This window comes from Eucalyptus grandis, chromosome 8 (assembly GCF_016545825.1).
Source record: "Eucalyptus grandis isolate ANBG69807.140 chromosome 8, ASM1654582v1, whole genome shotgun sequence".
Classification (NCBI taxonomy): Eukaryota; Viridiplantae; Streptophyta; class Magnoliopsida; order Myrtales; family Myrtaceae; genus Eucalyptus; species Eucalyptus grandis.
The window spans coordinates 9,265,836-9,276,886 of record NC_052619.1 but is presented as its reverse complement, the minus strand read 5'-3'; the positions used below and the strand labels follow the sequence as shown (position 1 = coordinate 9,276,886).

The window sequence follows — 11,051 nt, the reverse complement described above, 5'->3', positions numbered from 1 at the left end:
ATGAGGAGGAGTCTGAGAAGGAGAACTCGGAGGTGAAACTTAAGGAGAAAGATTTTTGGGAGAAGAAGATAATCCCGAGAAGGGCCTTGAGTGCAGCCCGGATGGCTGAGAGTTTATCTTATTTTGAGATCTCCTTTTTGATGTGATTAAAGTTTAGAGTAAAAAGTTGTAAAGTGCTCTGGTTTGTGTTTTGTATAAAAGTTTGGTTATAAATTTCAATATGAAAAATATAGCCCTACTTTTCTATCCCATCGTTTTATTGTCTGGAGATTTTAACTGCTTCCGCATGTGCTTAATAAATGAAAGGGTCGGCGATACATTGTCCTGGGATATCGCATTATAAAATCGACCAAGGTAGAAGGATGTGTGCGTGCCCGAGGATCGGGGCGTGACAATTTTCATATATTTTACGGACCAAATTGAACATATATTAAAAGTCTACGGATTACATTGAACAAATTAAAATTTTAGGGAGCACATTGTACATTGTAATAAATTTCATGGACTATATTAAACAAATTAAAAATTCACGAACCACATTACAAGTGAGTTCAAAGTTTAGGGACTATATATCATTATTCGAAAAAAAATTACGGAGAAATGGTCGCCCACTATGACATAAAAAGTGGGGACGAAATTTCTTTTTGTTGTTTTTATGTCCTATGATGCCAATTAGAGTCTCCTCTCTTACCCATTAATGCTTTAGGGAACACCATGCTAGTATTGCTCTCTCAACTCTCTTTGAATTGGAAAAATCACATACATCGATTGCACATTCCTTATTTTTCTAGGTAAAAGAAAAAAAATCACACCGTATCAAAAGAAATTTAATAGACCTGTACAATGTGGAGAATCGAGTTAAATCCGATTATGGTTCCTAAACCCAATAAAGTATTGTCTGTGCACGATTTTCCTCACGAGCTTCTTGCTTTTCGATCCCAAGTAGCTAAAGATTGGCGTATCAGGGATCGGGATGCACTTGACGACCCAACCGATTGGCCAAGACACGGCTGCGATCCCGAGACATGTGCCCCATTGTCCCCAGCTCAACCGCTCCGTGCCGGCGAACCGCTTTAGGAACTCGACCATCACCACTTGGAGGACCATCGTCACAAAGATGATCCCGAGGAACAGCTTGTTCTTGTGTATGCCCCCGAACACGTTCTTCTTCTTGAGCTTCCTCGCATTGAACTCATTGAAGACTTGGCACAGCACGAACGTGTTGAACATCAACGTCCGCTTCATTGCCTTATCCACGCCGAAAATCGATTTGCCCTTGAATTGTAGAGTCAGGAGGATGGCCACTTGGTAAATTGCTTGTCCCACCAGATTCCCCCACATGACGTTGGTGATGAGCGGCTCCGTTAGGCCCACGGGGGGCTTTTCCATGAGCTCCTTGGTGGGCCGCTCTGTGGACAGGGCAAAGGCGCCAAGTATGTCCATGATCAGGTTCACCCATATGAGCTGGATGGCCGTCAAAGGGACGTCACCGGAGGAGACCACGGCCACGAAGTTGAATAGAAGGCCGGCGACATTTACCGTGAGCTGGAACTGAATGAACTTCTGGATGTTATCGTAGACGCATCGACTCCACTGCAACAACTTCGCCACGGAGGCGAAGTTGCCATTGAGGATGATGATGTCCGAGCTCTCTTCGGTGAACTCAGTTTCTTGGATGCCCATTGAGATCCCGATGTCGGCTTTCTTGAGGGCCAGTGCATCGTTCGTGCCATCCCCCGTGATGGCGACCACATGGCCTTTCTGCTTCAGGCATTCAACCATGAGGAGCTTATCAGAAGGCAAAGATCTGGCTATGACCCGGATTTTCTCGACTCTCAAAAGCCTCTCCTCAGGCGTGTAGCTGCGGAACTTATCTCCTTCCATGATAGTCTCGTTGTCGTCCCCGGGCTTGAGAATCCCGCACTCCACGGCAATGGCCTTAGCAGTGATGATGTTGTCTCCTGTTATCATCTTAATGTTTACTCCCGCCTCCTGACAAGCTTGGACCGCGCTCTTCACGTCGGGACGACACAGGTTGTTAATACCAACAAGTCCTAGTAATGTCAGGCCGTCCTCTTGGATCTTCTTCCCATCTTCTCTTTCTTTGGCCGCTTCCTCGGGGACTTGTTTATGAGCAAAAGCGATGCAAGTGAGGCTGCTTTCTGCCATCCCCTGAATAATCTGCTCGCATCTTGCCCTTTTATCTTCGTCCAGATCTCTCTCTATCCCCGACCCATCGTAGAAGCACGAGCACATCGCCAAGACCATCTCTGCCGCTCCTTTCCAGTGCACATGGAATTTGTCGTCCCCGCTCTTCTTTATTAGGACACCGCTTCTTTTGTTCTGCGAATTGAAGGCTTCGACTTGGATAACTTTACATCTCTTCTTTGTCTCCTCCGTGTCCATGCTCAACTGCGAAACTGCCCAGGAAAGAATCGCTTTCTCGATGGGACTACCGGAGAAATTGTACTTCGGTCCTGATGTTGGCTTGTAGACGCTGCCTGCGGTGTTCAAAGCGACCCCATCCTGAATAAGATCCAGGACATACTTGGAGGCAGAGTAGTACGTGTTTTCTGCCACGGAGTCTTGGCCGACACAGAATTTCGTCACCTCCATTTGGTTCGTCAGAGTGCCGGTCTTGTCAGTGCAAATAGTGGTGGCCAACGCCATCTTCTCAAAGGCCCAAAGCTTCCTCACCATCACCTGATCCGCCATCATCCTCTTCATCGAATAAGCAAGAGTGAGAGTTACCGCAAGCGGCAAGCCTTCAGGAATTGCGACCCCCACGACTGTCACTGTGGTTTCTATGATGTTCCCCACGGATTTTATGATATTGTCATCCATTTTTTGGCCTTGAACGACTCCCGGTTTCCTTTTCTCATCCTGCTTTGTTCCCGTGAAGTAGCGAATTAACAGGTCCACAAGAACCAGAAAATTGACTGCCAAGCCAACTTTGCTAATCGACGAGGTGAGCTTGTTGAGCTGAGCCTGTAAAGGGGTCTGCTCGCTGCTGCAACGGTTGATTGAACTCATCATCTCGCCCCACATTGTGTTCATCCCGACCGATGTGACCAGCATCCGAGCATCCCCATGAGCGACCTTTGTTCTGGAGAACAGGAATGGATTCTCAATGCTGTTCACTTCTATGGGATCACTCTCCCCGGTCATGATTGATTCGTCAACCTAAATTGACAATACAAACGTCGCACATGATTTAGTGACGCTAGGATGAGACGAGTGGATGCATTCCAGTCTCAAGTTGAAACAAAGAAAATGAAACCTGAATAAATATTGACACGAGAAGAGTTGGATCATGTTTAAAAATACTTTTTCCAGTAAATTTTTTAACAAAGTTTGTTCTCCTACGACTAGAATTACGAATTAAAACCCTCACTTTTCCTTTTTGTCATAGAATTATGATTGTGATTGTGATTATGATACACTGTGCAGTATCAAACAGAATATCGTACACTTTTACATTTCGTTGGACTAATTACTTAACTAATTAATCAACCAGCCTGGGCTCGAACTTGGTAATACTAATACTATATATTTCTGGAGGAAATTAGCATAAGTTATTACGTGAATGTAATGCGATCAAACTGGTACAATCTCATCCGTACCTGCAAGGAATGGCCGCCTATGAACAGACCGTCTGCCGGGACTTGATCGCCGATCTTCAGACAAATGACATCTCCGACGACTATCTTGGATCTGGACACTTGCTGCTGCCGACCCTTTCTTATCACATGGATGAGAATATTAGCGCTAGCCCCACGCAATTTATGGAACTGCCGGTTCTGGTGGTATTTGCTCACAGCGGACACCATGATCACAAAGAAAACTGCGAAGATTGGGCTCCCGCCGCTGTAGCTGCCTTCCTTGACCCCCTTCTCCTTGATCGCAAGCCCGGGCGAAAGCCCAGCGCAAACAAGAAGAGTCAGGTGCGTGAGGTCCTTAAAAGCCTGGAGCAAAAAGTGGAAGAAGCCCTCGGTGGGCCGCTTGAATTTGTTGACGCCGAATGTGTTTTGCCTGCGAGTGATGTCATCCTGTTCACCGCTAATTCCATCAGAGACATCAGTTTCAAGGGCGGAGGCGACTCTGTTGATGCCGCCGAATTCTCTGAGGCAGTTGAGGTTCTTGTCATTGACCAGCCTGGTGAGCTGTGACTGATCAATCTGGAAAGAGCTGGGTTGATCAGAGTGAGCAGTCCGAGCCTCATCGGGGATTGAAATCAAAGTGCAGGAAGAAGCGAGCACTTCGAGCTGTGACTGATCAATCTCGGAGGAGCTGGGTTGATCAGAGCGAGCTCTCGGAGCCTCATCGGGGATCGAAATCGAAGTGCAGGAAGGAGCGAGTGCTTCGAGTTGTGGCTGATCAATCTCGAAGGAGCTGGGTTGATCAGAGCGAGCTCTCAGAGCCTCATCGGGGATCGAAATCGAAGTGCAGGAAGGAGTGAGCGTTCCGAGCTGTGACTGATCAATAGAGGCAGCGAGGAGGGCTCGGGAGCAATAGATGGCTGCGAAGGCCAAACGCCATCGCTGGGCAAACTTGTACATAGTGAGCAAGGGGAGAGAGACCTCATAATGGGGGATGGAGCTGCCACCACGGAGAATGCTCGTCATCGCCGGGGAGAGATGCACAGGCTTGGGATCCTCCGATGACCGAGATAGGCCCGCAAACTGGGAAGATTGTGTCGTGATTAGCAACGGAAAAGAGGCGACTCTTCGAATTTTATGGGATGGTGTTCGAGGAGACGCCCATCGATTGCATGGGTTTATATACATAATGCTTACGCTGCTTGGATCGTACCTTTATCTTTATCTTTATCTGCATGCGAAGCTGCAATCGGGTTTCCAGCTGAACAAAAAGGCTGAAAAGACATGCAGACGTGATAGATATTTTCTCTGATAGACTCGTTGGTGGACGGTGTTGCCGCGGACGTGTACGGAAGTGACGTCATCACTCAGAGACCCCAAGTCGTGCTTATACTTGATAGCCCCGCCCGTTCCGAAATGACACGGTTGGGTCTTTTTCCCCGTCTATCCATCTGTCTAATCGGTAGATTGATTATTCGTTTTTAAATTTACTCACCGGGATTTACAATGCATCAATCAAAGGTTTAGTTGAAAATACCATTAGTAAAACTAACGCAAAAATTAATGATTAAGCAATTCCAAATTTCATATAGGTTCCATATAGAACTTACTCGTTGGAATGATTTCTCATATTTTGGAATGTGAATTCATAGATTCTAAAGTTGGTTCTTAGTTCTATTTATATTATTAATTAAACGATTATAGTGAATCATCAACTTTGATGACTATCACTTATTACTACAATATACTGACCATAATTTATATTTAGATACATAAAGAATATTAAAACATTAACAAAGTAAAAGTCTTAGTCATAAAATGGAAGTTTAGATTAGTGGTTCTATTATATACTAATCATTGGATATCCCACGCATGATTGTAGGAAATTATTGTAACATCCAGATTTTTAGGCTTTGACTTCAATGGGATAAATTGGGCATTTCATCGATGCGACTAGCTAGGTAAGCTATTAGGGACTTTAAGGCATATAGATTGAGAATTCGACCAGAAATCAACTTTTCGACCGTGCTCATCTTTAGGGATCATTGCGGCACAGTATAAAATCGATTTGAAATCAGAGATAGGTCGGTTTATCTGAGATGAATGATAGATCGTGGGTGACTCCACTAAATTGAAAAACTCTCGTCGACCTACGCTAATTTGATTTTTATTGTTGTTTTGGTACCCTGTGTTCGTATTTGAATCTTTAAGATTTTCACGACAATCGAGAATCGCCAATGTGTCGAGTGGATTCATCATGTCTCGAAGAAAATAGACTATGGGTCATTTGTGTTAAAAAGTTCTGAAAACTAACCGGTAACCTAAGTCACACTAAAAGCGTGTCGAAGTGAAATTAACCGCCAATCTAAGTTTGGTTTCAGAAATTGAAAAATCTGTCATGTCACAATAAATTTTAGGAACATTTTCAGAGATTCCGAGATTTTTACTGAAAATCGTTATGAACGATTCGGAAAATGAACAGAAATTCAGATTGGCCAATTTGAAGAGACTCTTGATATATGGTGTAAGTGAATCGGTGAATGGAAGTTGTTTGGGTTTTTTTCTACATTTGAATTGGACCTCAATCGAAATTATTTGTTCAGAAAGTTGGATGCCGAGAAAAATGAAATAAAAGTCGATTTCAAAGGAAATCCGTGAGGCTAAAGGACCGTCTTATTTTGAACTTCAATGGAGCAAATTGAGGTTGAAATTGGCCTTGGATGACCAATTATTCTCGTGTTGAAGTTTAGCAGAAATTTAACTCGATTTTATTTTATTTCCTTCCTTGGACGTAGCCCCACCTCACGCACGTTTCCCCTCTCTCCACGCACGAACAAAGCCCCTCCGCACATCTCTTATTCCTTTTTCTCTTGCACGTCTCCCCCTCATGGACGTAGTCTTTCTTTTATTTTATTCCTTTGATTTCCAACCATCCTTATCCCTCCATTTATTCTCGCACGTTTTCCCCCTTTTCGGTCTCCTATTTACTTTCGTTTGTCCTTCAGTGGACGCAGCTTTTATTTTCCCTCTTCATCCGCTCTCTCTCTCTCTCTCTCCGTTTTGTCTCACGCACGCCAGATGATCGAAGCCTCTGCCCATTTTCATTCCCTGTAGCTTCGGTCTCGCTTCCATCTTTCCTCGCCTGGCCGCGGCTTTGCTTCAATTTCCTCGATCAAAGTCAAGCGGAACCACGGCAGTTTCTTTTTAGCCGAGCTCCACCGAAGACAGCCGCATCTCCATCGAGGCAGCAGGGCCAGCAGCGCGAGAGCAGAAAACTCAGCCAAGCCGTGGGTTTGCGGGGCCAATTTCAGGCCCGTCCCGACCCTGGTTGGCGGACCCGCTTTGGAGAGGATCGAGCTTTGCCACGTGCTCGTCGATTTGATCTGAACGGATCTTTAATCCAGTGAGTTTTACTCACTAAAACATTCTTAGTTTGCTAATTACACTTAAAAGTTGATTAGTGTTAGTTAAGTGTAATTAGATTGTCAATTTAGAATGGATTAGCGATTATTAGTTAATTTCATTGCATATTAGTTGTTTGATTAGTGTAATTAGATAGAGAATTTCCTATAGTATTTATTGGATGCTTCTTGGGGTTTTTCCCGTCCCTTATCGGTGTTAATTAGGCAATTCGGGCCTAAATAGTATTTTTAGGAATTAAATATAATTTTCGAAATTAATTATTTAATTATTTAATTTCTGAAAATTCAACTAAGATGGTCAGTGACCAGAATATTATGCTGATGACCGTGGTCCGTTTATTTAATCGAGCTTTATTTTGAGCTAAATGGAATTTTTAATATTTATTAATTAATTATTTTCGGAAATTAATGTTGAGGTGACCGACGACCGGATAAAATTTGTCCTTTTTTAATGCATTTACCCCGCGGAACCTGGGGTTTTTGATGCATACAAGTATTTTTGTTGGAACGTTGAACCCCAAGGCTCTCTCTCTTCCTTCCCTTACCAAGGATATTACCCATAGATAATCTCTTAACCATCCCATCAAATAAGTGGAAGTTCGTTCAATAATTTTTATTTAAAGCAAGGGGAATAGAATATAGGATGTATGAATTACCCCCCTGTATATATTATTACATATATTTACAGAACAGTTGCTCCTGGAGTGGCCAAATAAGGCTTGGCGGATCTTATTACTACAGAGTCAACTTGAACAATCAAAACTTGACCCGATTTGAGATGGGGTCCGTTGCTAGCAAATACCACTATTTTTGGTTTTGGATCTTCCAAATCATTCCCGCAGGAGATCCGGACCCATTTTTTTCTGATCCTTCGATAAAAAGATTCATTCTCTTCATAAAAAAGAGGAGGTAGAACCAATAAAGATTTCTTTTTCGATTCATCCCTGGAGTTGAATACCTCATTCAAGAATTGTTTTTGATCCAATACGTAAGAATCCATAGAAAAGGCAAATCCCTTATGATACACCAGATCCGGCTCGCTTATTGATAGAGTGCTGATTGTCGTGGCACAGTCCGTTTATTTATTTTAGCTCTACGTTGTATGGAATTAAATAAATTGTGATATTTTAGGGATTTACCCTAAATTGATTGAAATTGAATTATTGATCGGTAAATGGCCGAGTATGGCTAGTTAGCATTTGTACTGCCTTGTTGAGCTGTAAGTGGAGAAAGTGGTGAGAGCTAACTGAGAATTCTATTGGCTGAGACCGATTAAGTACGAAGTATAGATGGGCGTGGTTCGGTGATAAAAGTACATTACTGTGTGAAAACGGTGCCTTAAAGAACGTATGTAGACTGTCTATGACTTATGGCAGGCGTGGTTCGGTGATTAGGGAGATCACTATGCAAAAACGGCGCCTTAAAGAACGCACATAGACTGCCTATAAATCGTGACAGGTGTGGTTCGTTGATGAAGGACATCACTGTGTGAAAACGGCGCATTAAAGAACGCACGTAGACTCGTCGTGATTTGTGACCTATGACGGGCGTGGTTCGATGATGAGGAATATCATGTGCGAAAACGGCGCCTTAAAGAACGCACGTAGACCGTCTGATACTTATGTCACCTTGGCGAAATCGACGCCCGAGAGCATTGATGGAGCTCTGTGACTAAGTGTATTTTGGAGGTTATGTGGGATGGAATGAATGACCTAGAAATGATCCGACTGACTCGTAATCGATTAGGTCGATTGATTGTCGCCTTGATTTAATGTTGTGGATTGAATGATTGAATGGAGATGACCGTGAGTGGTCTTCTTGGTGTGTAATCGACTAGGTCGATTTGATCAATGCTTCGATCTGTGATGTGATTGCTTGGGTGCCTATTTGATCTGTGCTAATATGCAGGTGGAATCTGAGGCCAAGGTAAGTCCTATGACTCATGTTGTGCATAGGCAGCTCTAAGGTGTATTGGTTTACTAATCGGGTCTTAGGGAATAAAAATTGCTGAGACGTAGTCTCATCCCGGTTTGGCGAAAACATTTTAGGACCCAGATGAAGAACCTAAGGATAAAGAAATCGAAGAGGAGTATCTGGAGGAGAACTCCAAGGATGATCCAGAGTAGGATCCTGACGACTTTTGCTATAGAATCAATTTGAGTAGAAACCAATCCTTTTAGTATGGCTTGTATATGATCATAAGGGTGTTGGTTTTCAGGTTCAATTTCCTAGTCCTACTTGTATATCCCATTACTTTATTGTCTGGGGAGTTTTATAAATGCTTCCGCATGTGCTATTAAAAAGAAAATGGTCAGCGATACGTAGTTCTGGGATATCGCATTTTAAAATCGACCAAGCTTGAAGGATGGTCACATTACCGAGAGTCGGCGTGACAATTATAGACCAAGAAAAACACAAAAACAGGTTTTCCACTTACCTAGAATATGAAATTTACCTGTCAAAACAAGTTCCTCAATTTTCAAAACTTGAAACCTATTATGCATATTTTGGAACCTAGAATTTGATATATTTCCATCACTCTATTTCTTCAATTCCAAGCTCTACCCTAAAACCATGTTCATCTCTAATAGAAATTGACAGGATCTTATAATTAAATTTACTTGAAATTATTAGAAAAAACAAATGAGAAACATGGTTCAATTTGAGTGTCGATAGCTGTTCCACGACAAGAGTTGATAGCAAATAATTCGCTAAAAATCGAATAAAACCCCTAGATCGTCTTCCTATTCATTGACTCCTTTATTGTCATCTTTGGCTAAGGTCGTGGAAATTGTGAACCCTTTAGTAAGAACTCTTTACTAATAGTTTTAGTAACTCTAATTGTACTCTTGATAAAATGGCTCAATCAAGTGCCATTATATGGCCCAATCAAAATGATGGATTAAGCCCTTGCGATTTTTACTATAATGATGGATTTAGCCCTTGCGATTTTTACTGACTTTCTATTAACACTCCTTCCTCAAGGTAAGCAAAAACAGTGTTTTTTCATGTGGGGTACGCACTAATTGTTAGAATCCTGAACCCCATTCAAAATAGGGTGTTGAGCATTTGATGGGGATAAGTACACTGTTGGTGCCATAAGTTGTGTACGGCTCACTTTGGTGCCAAAAGTTTCCGTCGGATCACTTAAGTGCCAAATTAGAGGAAAAATGATCACTTTGGTGCCACCAGCGAAAGATTCCGGCCAAAATGATTACGTGGCTTTTTAAAAAATAAATAAATCAATAGGCCTTTAAATAACATCGTTTTCGGTCCTCCTTAAGAAAACGACGTCGTTTTGCCGTCCTACATGGATGGCTTCATGGAAACGACGCTGTTTAGCTCACATGGGGATTGAAATTATGGTTTCCGCCGCTCGGCCACCGTCGTTCGCCCGCCGTCACTCGGCCACCGTCGCTCGGCCACCGTTGCTTGGCCATCGTTGCTGGTCGGCCACCGTCGCTCAGCCACCATTGTAGTTGCTCGACTAGGTGAGCAAGGAGAGACTGAGATTGTTGTAGGAAAAATCGAAGGCGAGGGCGGAGGAGGAGGAGGAAGAAGATGGGTCGAAGGTGCTTTAGTCGCTGCTCTTGCTGGTGCATTCTTGGTGTCGCCACCGGTGTGCTTTGCGGTCTTGGTGTGGGTCTTCGAGGAAGAAGAAGACACGAAGACGAGCCTTCCTTCTCTCTCAATTTGGGGATTAGGGTTTCAAAGTTGGGGGAAAAATGCCAAACGGCGTCGTTTTGGTGTTTGGATGCTAACTCAACTCTCCAACGAGCCATGTCGGCTTCAAAAATTAATAAAAAAAGGCAATGTCGGATTTTCAGCCAATTTCATCGGCGTTGGCACCAAAGTGAGTGTTTTTCAAATTTTTTAACACTTAAGTGATCCGACGGAAACTTTTGACACTAAAGTGAGCGCCGTACACAACTTATGTCACAATTAGTGTACTTATCTTGCATTTGATGTGTCAACTTTGCTTGATAAATCTAGGTCGATGAACAAAGTAATTGGGTTGAGTTGTGGTGTG

At 43.1% G+C, this 11,051-nt stretch overlaps 1 protein-coding gene across 1 annotated transcript; it reads right to left on the bottom strand.

The window, feature by feature from the left end:
* Positions 1-858: 858 nt before the first annotated feature.
* On the bottom strand, positions 859-4,625 carry LOC104416223 (putative calcium-transporting ATPase 13, plasma membrane-type). The gene is made up of 3 exons (XM_010027645.2): positions 4,415-4,625; positions 3,624-4,186; positions 859-3,183 (listed from the first exon to the last, which is right to left on the bottom strand). The coding sequence occupies exons 1-3, from the start codon at positions 4,623-4,625 to the stop codon at positions 859-861; spliced, it is 3,099 nt and encodes a 1,032-aa protein (XP_010025947.2).
* Positions 4,626-11,051: the final 6,426 nt, after the last annotated feature.

What these genes read in the sequence shown, in the direction of transcription:
- LOC104416223 (XM_010027645.2), bottom strand. Translation starts at nt 4,625, where the DNA reads ATGACGAGCATTCTCCGTGGTGGCAGCTCCATCCCCCATTATGAGGTC. An exon ending in GATCCCCGATGAGGCTCTGA is followed by an intron (nt 4,187 to 4,414) that starts GAGCTCGCTCTG and finishes ATCAACCCAGCT; the next exon opens with CTTTCCAGATTGATCAGTCA. An exon ending in TAGGCGGCCATTCCTTGCAG is followed by an intron (nt 3,184 to 3,623) that starts GTACGGATGAGA and finishes TTGTCAATTTAG; the next exon opens with GTTGACGAATCAATCATGAC.